Genomic DNA, 15,107 nt, shown 5'->3' on the forward strand with positions numbered 1-15,107 from the left:
GTAACTTTTCCCGAAATATGGATCATGTTCCTCAAAGACATTATTACAATATCAATGTTTCAAAATTGTTCCGGTTGTATGTTGGATAGGTTGGTATGTCGGTCAAGAGAGAGAGAGAGAGGTGGCAATGTGAAGGCTGAAGAGTAGTTTACATTCTTGCCGACTGGGTTGTGTAAATCGCTTATAGGGCGCAGCACAATAACTTATGTTGTGGCAGGTGTGCCATGTTGCTCAATAGAATATTGGGTGTTGCAAGTGGGTTATTGTGTGTTTATGGTTTTGATTCTCGTGCGATATGGTAATTGCATTTGAAGTGTGACGCGTGTCGTAGCTTTGTTAGTAATTTTGAAAGCCCTTGGCAAATTAATATTTATAGGCGGTAGGTAATACTCTTAAATATTTGCTTTTATTTTGATACGCACTAATATTTTATTATTTTCGGATATTAAAGTTTAATTTCTTCAGTACTATGGAAGTTTGGGTACCACAGGACCAGGGCATGTTGACAACTACAGTATGCTCATCTCGAATGGTGTTATCATAAGATAAATAATAATTGTTTTTATCGATATTTATGAATTATCCCCTGGCTTTACCCATATATATATATATATATATATATATATATATATATATGTATCAATGATTTACCGCCAACCATTAACTCTTGGTTGAAACCCGTATTTTCTACGGTTGGTTCTAATGTTAAGATATAAGGATAAGTTGTCTTAAGCAACTGCCCTGGAACGGGGCACAGGCCTATTCCTTGAAGTGAAAATGAATGAATGACGAATGTTATCATTTGACACTCAGAAATTTATTTTCCGAATTTGCATGAATGATGTCTTTGGTGCCTTGAAGATATAGGGAAAGCCAGTGAATCTCACTTATATTATGAAATTTAACCAGTTTATATCAGACAATCATTTGATTCTCAGTGAGTTATTTTATATTACAGTGCAATTTTCTGTCTCTTGATTAGCAGCTCATTGTAATCTCACAAAGCAAATTATGGAGCTATAAAGGATAATGTTGCTACAACACTGTAGTACTTGAAAATGTCTGTCTTCTGGGGTGTTGCAGTGTGTAGTGTGGTAGACTGGTAAGCAGCTCAGAAACACCTCATTGGTTTTTGCCATATTACGTGGTACACTACATCCCAGAAGACATACATCATACTTGTCAGCATGAGAACCTGAGATCTCACTATAATACTTCTGTAGCTGATGTAGAAGTGTGTTTATTATCACATTATTTTAGTAAGTTCTGTATAGAAAGGCCCCTCAAGTAAAAAATGTTTTATACAAACAGTATTTTTTTAATTCTTGCATTATCAGTAAAGAATAATAGTATGGGGAAATAAAATAAATAGATTTATATGTATGACAGTGCACATGATGTATTTTATCTCTGTGTATTTATTTGTGACTATTGGAGTACTTGTTTGTTTAGGAATGACTGAATCAAGAACTGAATTTAAGCTGAAAACACCTCCAGAAGATGGCATATCATCTGTTAAATTTGGACCTAACTCTGCACAATTCTTACTTGTATCTTCTTGGGACAGTACTGTTCGTTTGTATGATGTTATAACAAATAACATGAGGCTCAAGTATACTCATGACAGGCCAGTTTTGGATGTTTGTTTTCAGGTGAGGTATTCTATAAAGAATGACAAGCTTGCATTGTATCATCATGTCTGTGTTTCTTTCCCCTTCCATAATAAATTTTTAACCAGTTTTGATGATACTTGGTATGAACGTTGACTGTAGAGGTGACTCAACCTTTGTGTTTTTAATTTTCTAACGTTATTAATACCAACGTCTTAGCCGTGCAAACTTCTCGGGTAGGGCTGACTAGCACCATTTAATGTGGAATAATGATGTTTTGGTGACATAATGTTTATCTTTGGAATATATGCAAGATATGTAAATTTTTGTGGATGTAATATAATACAGTGTGGCAGAAACATTTTTTATAAATTAATAATTATACATATTGTGATGATATGAAACTTTTTACATGTGACAGGCAAAGGCCAGGATAGTCTTTAAATTATACTGATGATTCTTGTCCAAACTGTCCTCACTGTTGCTCTCATTCTCCGCCTTTTCACTTTCATCAATCTAAGACCATCTTCAGCATCATCCAGCTGTCACTTCCTAGGTCTAAAAGTACAGTAGGATTTAAGTTTTGACTTTTGAGATATTTATTTGGATCTCATTATTGATCCCAGGGCATAACCATTTATTTCCTGCCATCACTCATTTAATATTGATCCGAGGTACTTGAAAATATACTCGATACATTCAAAGTCCCTAGGTTTGTACCATGTTCCTGCCTGGGTTGTGTCCTTTAGTCTCTTTGGGTTTATGAGCAACTAAATTTTTACAAGGAGAGGATGTTAGCCTCTCGCTCGACCCTCGTCCTTTATCCGGGCTTGGGACCGGAAATATCGGATCAGCAATCCCGTGCAGGCGTAGGTCCTTTAAATTATGCCGTTATATTTTCCTACCACGCCTTTTTCAGCGTATTAATCATCCTATCATTTAACGCTGCTGTCACTGATAATGTCATTATATAAACAAATAATGCATAAAATGCTTTTCTTTTACGTTGCTGGTTACAGGATGCTGTGCACTCGTATAGTGGTGGACTGGACAACACTCTTAAGATGTATGATTTCAATAGCAATACAGGTACATGTCATTGTTGTTAATGAGGAACCATAGATAATGGTAGATATTAAAAAATAATACTGCTTGGTGGTACTTTTATTCTGTATTTCTTGTAGATTTTATTTTGTGTTGTCTTATTAAACTATAGTGATTTCTATTGTATTTATCACAGGAATGATGAAAGTAAATATGACATGTTTTCAGAAATAATTGATAATGAATATTTTGAAAGAATAATGCAGGATTAGTTGGAGGCACTGTTCCAAAAAATTAGCTTTAGATACCATTATACTCTTTTCGTGGTGCCCAGTTTGCACTGTGTATATCGATGAGTACAATTGTTTTCTGATAACAGTAATGCCTCGTCTTTGTCATTTTACGTTGTGTCATGTCGTACAGAAACCGTAGTTGGAACTCATGACAATGCAATTCGAGCAGTCGAGTACTCTCCAGAAGTAAATGGCATATTGACAGGAAGTTGGGATGCAACTGCAAAATTGTGGGATCCTAGGAGTCCACGGTGTGTGGGGACATACACGCAGCCAGACAAGGTATGGTGAAAATTGTGTGATTTGTGCAGCTTGAGAGTTTCATTACCATTAAATTTTAAATGATCGCCACATTAGGTAAGATTAAATTTTTTACTCTTCTGTATTTCCTGTCCAGATATTAATTTAACTTAATTAAATTAATTTATTTGGTTCCTACTAGCAATCACTTCAACAAAATCTAGTTTCAAAAATATATGTAGGAATACAAAATTTTTAACATCATAGAAATTCATAAAAATTTGCATTTCAGGATCATTTGTGTCACCTCAGCCATCGCATCGCACAAAACTGTTCAATGTTTTACACATCGGTGTTTTCATTAATTAAACACAAAAAATTTTACGTGTTAGAATTTTAACTCATCTGCCTTTCATTCTATAAAAAGTGATTTATTTGCGTGTTGCGTGTTCTTAAGGTATACACAATGAGTCTATGCGGTGAGAAGTTTGTTGTGGGCACAGCAGGACGCAAAGTGTATGTTTGGGATCTGCGCAACATGGGCTACGTCCATCAACGCAGGGAGTCGAGTCTCAAGTACCAGACCAGATGCATTCGCTGTTTCCCCAACAGACAGGTAACACAGAAAAGAATTATTCTTTTCTCCACATTTATATAAATGACTTTTGTGTAGAAATTGGTACCAGAAATTACACGGCACACATGGTGAGTTACGTGCGTGATGCGGCTTACTGCATCAGAGCCGTAAGAATCGCTTTTTAAATTTGTTGTTGTTGTTGTTTTAGGGCTATGTCCTCAGCAGTATTGAAGGTAGAGTTGCTGTTGAGTACTTGGATACAAGTCCTGACGTCCAGAAGAGGAAATACGCTTTCAAATGCCATAGAATAAAAGAAAATGGCATTGAAAATATTTATCCCGTGAATGCCATCAGGTGATTACGATACGTAATACATCTTCAGTAAACATCGGTAGACTGTCAGTAATTGTTGCTTTTGGTCCTGCTTATAATCAGAATATTAACGAAAAATCATATGTCAAGATTAGAAGCATGTCTTGCAGTGCAATAATATAACATTAAAGTATTTTTTTATTTGCGTTCAGACTTTGGAGGGTTTTTTCTCAAAGCTTTAATTTTGCAAGTTTACACTTTGTATTCAGATTAATTATACTAATGTGCGTGTCGCTGTGTGTATCGTCAGAATCGATATTCTGATGGTGTAAAATTATGGGAGGACGACATGATGTGATTATAGCAAAAAATTTGTGGGATTTTATTTAAAGTTGTTTGAGTGGTAATTCTGATGTGTATTTCTCATTGTGGCAAATACAATACTGATATACTGGCAATCTAGAACACAAGGTTTGTGCGTACGTGAGAATGGAAATAGGAGCTGTTTGATTATAAACTGGGGATACTGGGAATGACCTGTTCTTTAAGTGCCTGAGTACTGCAGGTCCCAACTTTTTTTCCCCGTTGGCTTGATCTGTGGACATTTGGTAGGACTCCTTGGACGAGGGATCGGCCCGTCACAAGGCCTCTACCTGTACACAGGACAGCACAACACAAAAAAACGCAGACAAACATCAATGGCTTGAGTGGGATTTGAACCCACAGTTCCAGCGACCACGCGGCACAAGGCCCACGCCTCAGACCGCGCGGCCACTGCGGACCCCTTGATTATAAACTAAAAACAGTAAATCTTTTTTTGTTATTTGTTAATCAGAATGTTCATAATTTTATCCTGATGAGAGTTTTGTTTTCTCAGTTTCCATACAGGGTACAATACATTTGCGACAGGAGGTTCTGATGGTTACGTCAACATATGGGATGGATTCAACAAGAAACGGTTGTGTCAGTTTCACCGGTACAACGCATCCATCTCGTCGCTGTGCTTCAGCCACGACGGTAAGTCGGGATAGCTGGCAAAGCCTTCGTCGTTTTTAGGGCTCAGAAATTTGTAAGACGTTTTCAGTTTTCATTCCACTATAAATTTCCAGTTATTAAAATATTCTTTGAATTATTTTATTGAATTTTGTGATAATAATGAAATATTAACTAAGCTATTCCGGAAGATATTCAGGGTTCACGCAGATTAATTGTGGGGTTTTGTGACCTTGCCGTTAAGCTGGTGGTACAATACCCAGCTCTAGATACTCGTATTGAAAATAATGAAGAAGAATTCTACTTACAACAACAACAATAAAATTTCTGTATGCAACATTATTACATTGACCATGCTTAAAAAAACATTTATAAGAGTGGTTTTCTCATTATTGGCTGTACTCATTACATGAGACGTTTATTTTAAGTTTAAATTAAACGTATATAATCGAGGTTTAAACACATCGTGCATGAAACTGATATGTGTTGTTCCAGGCACTGTCCTTGCAATTGCGTGCTGCTACATGTACGAACTCGAGACGCCACCGGAGAATATGCCAGAAGACAGCGTGTTCATCCGTTATGTCACCGATCAAGAAACAAAACCAAAGTAAAGCGTGAAAGTTGTTTGCTGATCGATCAATCGACCGAGCAAGTCAACCGTTTAGTAATAAAACTGACTGCTGGTACAAATCTGAATTTTACATGGATATCTGCTGTTCTTTTCTAACCACCTTTGTGAACTCATTTGAAATATCTTCTGAAAGTCAGTACAAATCAAGGTCATCCTCCGTCGGCCCAGGTCCGCGTCTCCCGTCACGAGTCGCCGTGTCGGAAACGGACTTCGCGCGGCCCAGGACTCGGTTTGGTCTAGAATATTTAACTTTCGCCAGTGTTTCTTTTATATTACGGTGATACATCAATTCACGTGCTATAGTTTGTCTTTTTTACTATGTACAGACTGTTTCCAAAAAGATGCCCCAGTTTTAATTGCAGAAAATTACCTGGTAAAAATGTCCTCACTAAAAACACGCTGTTCTGCTGTACACAAGCTTGATAATTGCTGCTTCGTGACATCGCCACCAGGGGCAGCGCATCGTTTTAAGACTGCTGAACTACAAGACACTGAATACGATGTTTTCTGCGATCAGAACCATAGCATCTTTTTAGAAAGACCGTATTTTGTCTTATCCACTGAATCTAATTTTTTAATGTCTGATTCTTTGAACTTATCAAAGATTTAAGATTCTTTGAAATTCCTTTTAGGGCCACCAATAATTAAGGAAGGTGAGTAACGAAAAACTGTAAATTGCATTCAGTTCTTACACGTGAATCAAGAATGTTCTTACGAACATCTGGAAGAGTGAAGCGAGTGTCAGGATGCTTCGGCGAGGATCGTCCACTACTGTGTGCGAGTATTCTTCCTGTAGCCTCTGCATCCCACCCCGCCTCCTACCCAGTGAGCGCCGGGGGTAAAGTGTGGCAAGGGCGTGACGCCGACATCTCGCCCGCATCTGGCGACGCGCGGGGAGGCCGGTGGATGTTGAGGTGAATGTGCCCTTCATTCACGCTTCCAGCTGTTCTGATCTCCACAACAGTTTGTCATGATTCTTTTTCTCAAATAAAACATTGATATGGAGAGGCTTGAAATATTTTTATTGGGAACTCTATTTTAAAATTAATTCATGTAGCGTATGTAATGGTTTAAGTATTCATTTAAATGTGACTTTTAATATGTGGATTAAGTAATGTTTGTACACATTCAACTTCAGTGTTAAGATTTTATTATTAGAAAGTTAACGTAGTTCACTTTTGAAGAAGCGGATTCCAAAATGCACAAAATCATATCTGATTTTTACAGGAAACGCGTTTACAGTCAAATGAAGTGTAACCTAAAAAAGTATGTGTTTTGGTTCGTTTATCTGTTGCAAATAAATTGATTATAATTTTGCAAATATTTTCTTCTTCTTTTTAGAATATTTTTCAAATTGTGCCGAGTCTTGACCTGGTGTTTGGAAGGCATTAGGACTTCTTGTGGTACTTCGAGCTGCTTTGTGGTGAAGCAGTGATCTTTGTTACAAAAACGAAAACGTTCTAGAAATAAACTCATTAAGAAATTATAATCTCTCGTATTAATTTAGCATTTTAACATGAGATGTAATTATCTTTCAGCCTTCTGCGTCTATGAAAATTTAAGGGGAATAAATGTTGTACATTGTTCTCGGAACATTTCTGTTTTTATTATTCCATGGTGCATTGTTTCTCAGCTTTTGGCACTCACAAAATTAATTTAATAATCTTGATCTTCCATTGTCATTGCCAGGTTTAAGATACCATTTTGGCATTTGCGTGGAGGGGCTGAGGAAAATTGGAAAACTTCATGATAGCCGATGTCAGAACCCAAATACGAAGTAGTTCTAACCGTTCAGATGCGCGAAGTCCAGTGGTATTTTTACATTTTCTTGAAACACTTTGCTCGATGATATTAATGCACTTTCTTAAGCATTGCATTTTTAAAGGGCTTGGGTGGATTGTGAATTGTTTTATGCAACACGTGAACAGAACACCGTTAAGATGACCATATTACTATGATTCTCATTGTTATGAAATGTTTCGTATGTTAAATACAGAGCTTGAAAATGAAACAATGAAATATTACGATAACGGCAGTGAAATTGAATTAACAGTCGTGCACAGCTTCATAAATTATTTATTCTGAAGCTGTACACAACTAATTTACATATTACAACCGCACTTGATGGTTGCTAGGTGATGGGGTTTTGTATAACTGGCATAAAGCGAGTATTGGATTTTTATAAAATTAAAACAAAAAAGAGCTTCAGAAGCAAATTAAAAGCGCTTACACACAGACAAGGAAATTGGTTATGAAAAATGTTGAGAGTTACTGGATAGGAGATCAAAGGGGGAAAATATTAAATGTAGAATCAGATATTTCTTATGTGTTTCTGTGCATATTATCTCATTGGCTGCCTTTGTATTATTCATTTAAAACGAACAAGTTTTTAGTTTATGATTCAGTTATGTTAGAACTTTCTGTATGTAGATCTGGGGTCTCCCCAGCCTCCTGTCCAAAGGGTACCGGTGTCCTTTCCCAGGGGTAAAGCACGGCCGGGGCGTGAAGCTCACCACTCACCCCCATCTAGTTCCGAGGTCAAGAAATAGTAGTAGCTGTATCCCCCCCCCCCCAAGCGCCTGCATGGCGTATAGTGGAACATTTTTACTTTTATATATATATATCTCCCGGTCTTCTCAGGGATCGCCCATTCAGCGGGGATCTTCCGTTCGCGAAGGTACAACCCACAGAGCTTCAGGAGTTTAACCGAAGCGTAAATATTCAGGTCGGACCTCTGAGAAAACACCTACAGCTTTGGTTCTTGCATCCAATACGTAACACAGAGACAGGAGGGCGTATCCAGGCAACGTGTCAATGACCATTTGAGAGCAGCGTAGTAAAAGGTCTGTTAATGACGATGAATATCACAACAATATACCTATAAGCTGTTGTATTTATTTCGTGCTTGGAGAGAAAGGATTAAGTCAAACGTAATTTGTGTTTACTAAAGTCTTTCTTACCGAGCAAAGATTTCTGAACTTGTTCGCTTGAACTCGGTGAAACTGAAGGTAGAAATAAAGTAAATTGATTCAGGAGTTATTTAACGACACTGATTAGTTGAAGAAACCCCAGAATTATGTATCAAAGCTACATAATTATGCTAACTATAGGTTGTTTTGAAAATACGATAAATCGAAGTTACTTGTACACTGATACTCATGTCAGTTATGGACTAAACCACGTGGGCGTGGTATAGAATTTCTGCATTTGTTTCTTTGCTCCGTAGTTTGGTTTATTTGTATTGATTTAAACGATGCACGATTTTCTGACCACACCTTTGAAATAATAAGCCACTTGTTCAAACACAAAAAAATACTCTGTATGGAACCAACATTTAATTAAATTTATATCAGCCAACTCCTCAGCTGATAAATTGGATTCCGTTGTTCCGACTCCAAAATTGAACTTTTATATTTTAATTTAATAATTTCAACTTTATCTCCCTTTCTCTTCACTTCTTCATCGGATATGCCACAAATAAAACGTGATGTAACGTTGTTAGCAAATTCTTTTCTTCGATTTGTGGATCCTTGTAAAAGGCGGCATGCCCATAACTTTTCTCATAAAAATCAGGTTATGTAACATCTTAAAAGTTTCGTGGGCCTATATAGATTTTAGTTAGGAAACATTTTTATGTTGCTTTTTATCTGTTCATATCCTGAAGTAAACTACCCAATAACACTCTGAAAAATGCATTTTTTATTTTGGGCGTATCAACTGACGCATTTTTTTTCGTTCACATAATTTTCTGACACAGGCCTATATGTGATTCGTGCGTATGTAAATAGAGTAGTCATATATGCTTGTATACATGTTTCCAACTTCCACAACTTTACAAATGTCATGAAAATTGCATATGTATGTAATTATAATAATCATATACATATGAATTATGGGCTTCTACGTTATTTTGTGTGTGCTCTGATGATGGAGGCGGTATGTTTCTCGGAAACGCTTGTATCTGCCTGCAAGTCCACACGGCTTTGTAACCCTGAAGCTCATTTAAAGCACTTCTCCATACTTAGGGCTTAGGTATTTCACTGGATACTGAATTGTGTTCATAATGACATGTAAGAAGCCACGGTGGTCTAGCGGTTAGAACGTTGGCCTTGTAATCCTGGAGTCTCGGGTTCGATTCCCGGCGGTGGCCGAATTTATAACTTGTGTTGGGCAAGGCCGTGGTCTAGGCAACACGGAGTTTTCCTCCGGGGGCTTCCCCGGTTTCTCCGTGGCATCCCAACAATTACTCCATTCACACACAGAAGAAGGCAATGGCAAACCACTTCTGGATCATCTGCCAAGAACGTATATGAACAGGTCCCAGTCCGAGAAAAGGATGGAAGGATCCTGTTCATATGGACCTGTCGTCAGACAGAACACCAAATAATAATAAGATGAGGTCGTCTAGCGGTCAGAACGCTGGCCTTGTAATCCTGGGGTCTCGGGTTCTATTCCCGGCGGTGCCCGAATTTATAACTTGTGTTGGGCAAGGCCGTGGTCTAGGCAACACGGAGTTTTCCTCCGGGGGCTTCCCCGGTTTCTCCGTGGCATCTCAACAATTACTCCATTCACACACAGAAGAAGGCAGTGGCAAACCACTTCTGGATCATCTGCCAAGAACGTATATGAACAGGTCCCAGTCCGAGAAAAGGATGGAAGGATCCTGTTCATATGGACCTGTCGTCAGACAGAACACTAAATAAATAAAATAAATAATGACATATAACCAGGTGCAACTGAACTGCGAAGGCACATGTGTATGGAATTTCTTACGTATGTGGAGAACTTTAGAAAGTAGAAATCGTTCTGTCATTCGGCGTTTGTCGCTGTGAATTCCTGACATGAGTTTTCAGAACAAATTGGCTTGTGATTCAACATAACCACTGCCATTTGACTTTCATTGTTAGGACCTTTTGTTCAGACGTCACGATTCAACTTTCTGCAGTAAAGTTTTGTTATGATGTTACGGCATGTAAATGCGCTCGGTCTCTATTGCGACCCAAAGTGTTCCGTAGTCTGCGTGTTCGAATGCGATGCAAACAGCCAGAGATCAAATTGAAAAATGATAAATGCCTTTTGCGTCTCTCGACGGCTTTGCGGCTTGTTTTAATTGTTTTCCTACTCTGATGACAACACATTTTTGTTTCATTGTCTCGTTTTCTCTCGGGGGTTTCCATTCTCATCCCCAAAACGTCATTAATAACAGGAAAGCAATTCAGTAGAGAAAAATGCGTGTACTTTCCTGTTAGTCGTAGAACATACAAACGAATATGCGGAAATTATTATTAAATTTCATTCATAGCTCGTTGATTTCCTTTGTTCGATGAGAAAGATGAAGTGTGTGTCCAATTTGCTCCATTATTCCCGCTATGAAAAATATCGCGTCCTATTATAACCCGATACGTATGTTGTTCACTTTTTTTTTGTTTCAACAATTCCGGGTGGTTGTGGAGTGTTAAAACCGGAGCTGAATACAGAAAACTCATTAATTTTCAGAATCAATATTTTATTTTCAATGAATAAGAATACTATTTCAGCTTTTGAAACAAGAAAAACAATTTAAGCAGATTGCTCATTTGTTTTCAGCATTTAAAAAATTGTTTTTTATTTTATTTTCAGTTGACTTTTTCTAAACTTTAAATAAATAAATTGCATAATACGCATCCAGAATCACCTACAATAAAAAAAATTTTTGCGGTTAAGTCAAAGCCACTGAAACCTTAACTTTTTCAATGTTCAAATATCTACAGACTCTGTAAGAATGAAGACATTAATGGCCTAATACATGAAATAATTCGCGGTTTATCCGTTACTTTATGTAAAGACGTTTATTTATTGAGTTCTGTACAAAAGATTGTACCTGTCTTACACCGCGGTTTACGGACCACAGATTGTTATAACGATGAAGAGGGCTGTCCTCTGGGTTGTTGCACCGTGTATTCTGGTAGAAGTTTACCGATATTTCAGAGGTCCGTGCTGCCTCCATCATCAGGGCGATGATCGCTACATAACTAACTTACTAACAATTGAATTAACCAAGTTTCTTTAGAGAGCACGGTCATTTTTCAGAAGCTACAGCTAATCAAAAGATTCACCGTCTTTTATGGATCCTGAAGATACATTGTCATGTTCACGAGAACTCCTTATTCTGAGCTAGATAAATTCAGTTCATATACCAAAATCTATTTCCCTAAGATCTGTCTTAATATTGTTCTCCAAATTAGGAGTGGTCTCTTACCTTCAGACTTTCCAACCAAAATTTTGTACGCATTTCTCATCTCCCCCATGCATGCTACATTCCCCACCTACATATTTTGTAAAAGAATTTATAAAAATTTTGTCTCGGTCTTATTACAAAAATTTTAATCGCCGAATATATTTTATTTATTTGAAATGGTTTATCTGTCACACGCGGCCTAGTGATCTGACACTTTTCTTTGTCATTTAAGATCCCCTCCCCACTGCAACCGTGGAGCGCTCTAACGCCACAGTTGCAATTAATAATCGATACATAGAATACATCTCGGCTCGTCTTGTTCCGTTCCTGGTAAAGTTATAGCATTCTGGACTCCATCTGATGCTTTTTTATTATTTCAGTAAATTTTTATGACATGCAGTATAAAACAGGTTATAATAGTTCGTTAATTGCTCTCTTGGAACATGTATATCTATTTAATTTTATAGTTTTTACGTATTTATGTATAAGCATCCTATCATCACAGGCAGTACAATCAAACAATTTTGTATTCCTGCATCCAAAAAACAACGTTATTTTATAATCTTACAATACACCTGTGCTGCAAGCTGTAATTATATTGATAGATATGCTACGGTACGTTCCCTAGTTACGAATGAATTACATTCCAAAATTTCGTTCCTTATCTTTTATTCTGAACTACTACAGATTTCAAAATGTTGCAAACTTATAAATGGCGTTTAGGTCTCCACTGCAGCTCACTATCATATTTAATCTGTAACTAAGGCTGAAATAGACCTATAGTTTACTTTATATGAGTAAATTAATAAATCAACAATGTTTTAATACCAGTAACGAAATTAATTAAACGAAACTTTAACTGAGTGACAAGTAGGCAGTTATTTTTATTATTTATTCGAATTTTCCCCGGAAATGCTGTTACCTGTGTGCGATGTTTGGACTGCAAAGGGTTGTCTAATATATCTGAAAATTCTGCTTAAAATTGATTAATGTCTCGGCAAGTATGAAGGTATACATTTTTAAGGTTAAGGACTAGTTAATGAAGAAGGCGTTTCGTTAATCTTAAAGAGATATATTAATTTTCGATCAGAACTCATTGGTACAATAAAATATGTGCGTCATTGAAATCCCTACCAAAACTGATGAGAAAATTCTCTCGATTTTCTCAGAGTTAAAAAACTCGTAACCAATGAAATATGATATTTTCGAGCTTATTTTGCAAAAATATTCACTTGCGATAATGGAATCCATTCAAATCCACGCTTCTTACTACATATGCGGATTCCTGAAATATTAATCTTCACTTTAAGTCTGTCTTTTCCAAGAGTTTTTTTTATATTTTGAGCGTGCATTCCTGGCGGTGAGGAATTCATCAGTAAAATCTAGTCTTTATAAACATCTATCAACCCTACCATGATAATTTGAACTTGAGTTAGCTGTCTTGCTAATGGGTTTTTAAGGTCGAACATTAAAGTATAATAAAAGCTATAATATGCTTAACAGGCCCTTAACTGCTGGTCTGCAGGTACGCCTTACAATGAAAACCTCTTGGAGTTCATGGCTCAAGACAACATATTTATAAGAGCAACGTAGTTATGTCTCCTTGAGAGACTTCAAGTTGTCGCCGCGACGCGTATGAAGATTGAATGTTGCGCCGTGCAGTATGGTAGATGTTTGCCGACGTTTCAGAGGAGCTTTCAATTATAAATACATACAGTACAGTCTGTGAATAAATACAGCATTGCTTCGGTCATCAGATTAATATCTGTCTTTGGCCAGGAATGTTCTGTTCCGTACCCAGAAAGATTCATTGAGAGACTTAAGAGATAATTTAAATTTCGATTACGTTTAACTTGAAATATTATAAGTAAGAATTAATAATGATTTTATATAGCGTTTACTTTTCCTACAATAAATTTTGACTGGATTTATTTCAGATTACGTATCAGGATTTAGGATCTGTATTTGGTTTCTCGTGTCCGACTCAAATGGCTTCCAGGGAGCTGAAACTTAATTAGAGCGAGGCCTTCATAAACCCGCACAGCAATGAGCCGCTTCTTGGTGTTACAAGCGAAAGCTTTTAGCGGTTGCTTTTACTGCCATCTATTAGTCGGCTGCAATAAAGCAACTTGCGGGGTCCCTACATAAAATTCGTCAGCGCACCCAAAAGAAACGGGCGGTGGTAAGGCCAATTCAAAATGGTGCGTGACTTTGGTGAGGCTCACGGACATACGTTGGGGTCTGGGGATCGAACATCGGGGTCAATAGTTCTTATTAAGACTCTAAGTCTTACAATTTCTTGAAGATTTCTGTCTTCTGGGTTGTTGCGCTGTGTAGTCTGGTCGATGTTTACCAACGTTTCAGAGGTCATACTGCCTCCGTCATCAGGGCGATGAGTATGAAGATTTCTGTCTTCTGGGTTGTTGCGCTGTGTAGTCTGGTCGATGTTTACCAACGTTTCAGAGGTCATACTGCCTCCATCATCAGGGCGGTGAGTATGAAGATTTCTGTCTTCTGGGTTGTTGCGCCGTGTAGTCTGGTCGATGTTAACCAACGTTTCAGAGGTCATACTGCCTCCGTCATCAGGGCGATGAGTATGAAGATTTCTGTCTTCTGGGTTGTTGCGCTGTGTAGTCTGGTCGATGTTAACCAACGTTTCAGAGGTCATACTGCCTCCGTCATGAGGGCGATGAGTAAGAAGATTTCTGTCTTCTGGGTTGTTGCGCTGTGTAGTCTGGTCGATGTCCACTAATGTTTCAGAGGTCATACTGCCTCCGTCATCAGGGCGATGAGTATGAAGGTTTCTGTCTTCTGGGTTGTTGCGCTGTGTAGTCTTGTCGATGTTTACTAAGTTTTTCGGTCAGGAACTGCAATGCAAAACAATAAAAGAACTCACCGTCTGAAAGAATGCATTTTTTCTCACATCTAAACGAGTGACGATATGTACCTAAATATAAATCATCTCAGGTACTTAATTAAGCACAACGATGTTCAAAAGTAAGAATAAATGGAGTTATAGTTTCACGCATTTTTAATCTGGACAGTGGAGGTAGGTGATTGGTCCACTTCAAGCACCTGCCGCAGAGACAAGACCTCCTCCATGGGGGATCAGTCGATCGCAAGGCCCCTATCTACAGTGGATAGGCTGTACCCCGAGCGGGAATAGAATCCTCAATCACTTATTGGC

General features: G+C 37.7%; 1 protein-coding gene across 1 annotated transcript; it reads left to right on the plus strand.

The window, feature by feature from the left end:
* The first annotated feature begins 219 nt into the window (after window positions 1–219).
* Window positions 220–7,024, plus strand: Bub3 (mitotic checkpoint protein Bub3). The gene is made up of 8 exons (XM_022070851.2): window positions 220–379; window positions 1,453–1,652; window positions 2,630–2,699; window positions 3,078–3,229; window positions 3,645–3,803; window positions 3,973–4,118; window positions 4,954–5,093; window positions 5,565–7,024. Exons 2-8 carry the CDS (start codon window positions 1,455–1,457, stop codon window positions 5,681–5,683), a joined length of 984 nt encoding a protein of 327 aa, XP_021926543.2. The 5' UTR covers window positions 220–379; window positions 1,453–1,454; the 3' UTR covers window positions 5,684–7,024.
* The last annotated feature ends 8,083 nt before the right edge of the window (window positions 7,025–15,107 follow it).

This window comes from Zootermopsis nevadensis, unplaced genomic scaffold, assembly GCF_977971745.1.
Source record: "Zootermopsis nevadensis isolate Lab colony 2312 unplaced genomic scaffold, Znev_1.0 Znev_ptg000001l, whole genome shotgun sequence".
Lineage (NCBI taxonomy): Eukaryota > Metazoa > Arthropoda > Insecta > Blattodea > Termopsidae > Zootermopsis > Zootermopsis nevadensis.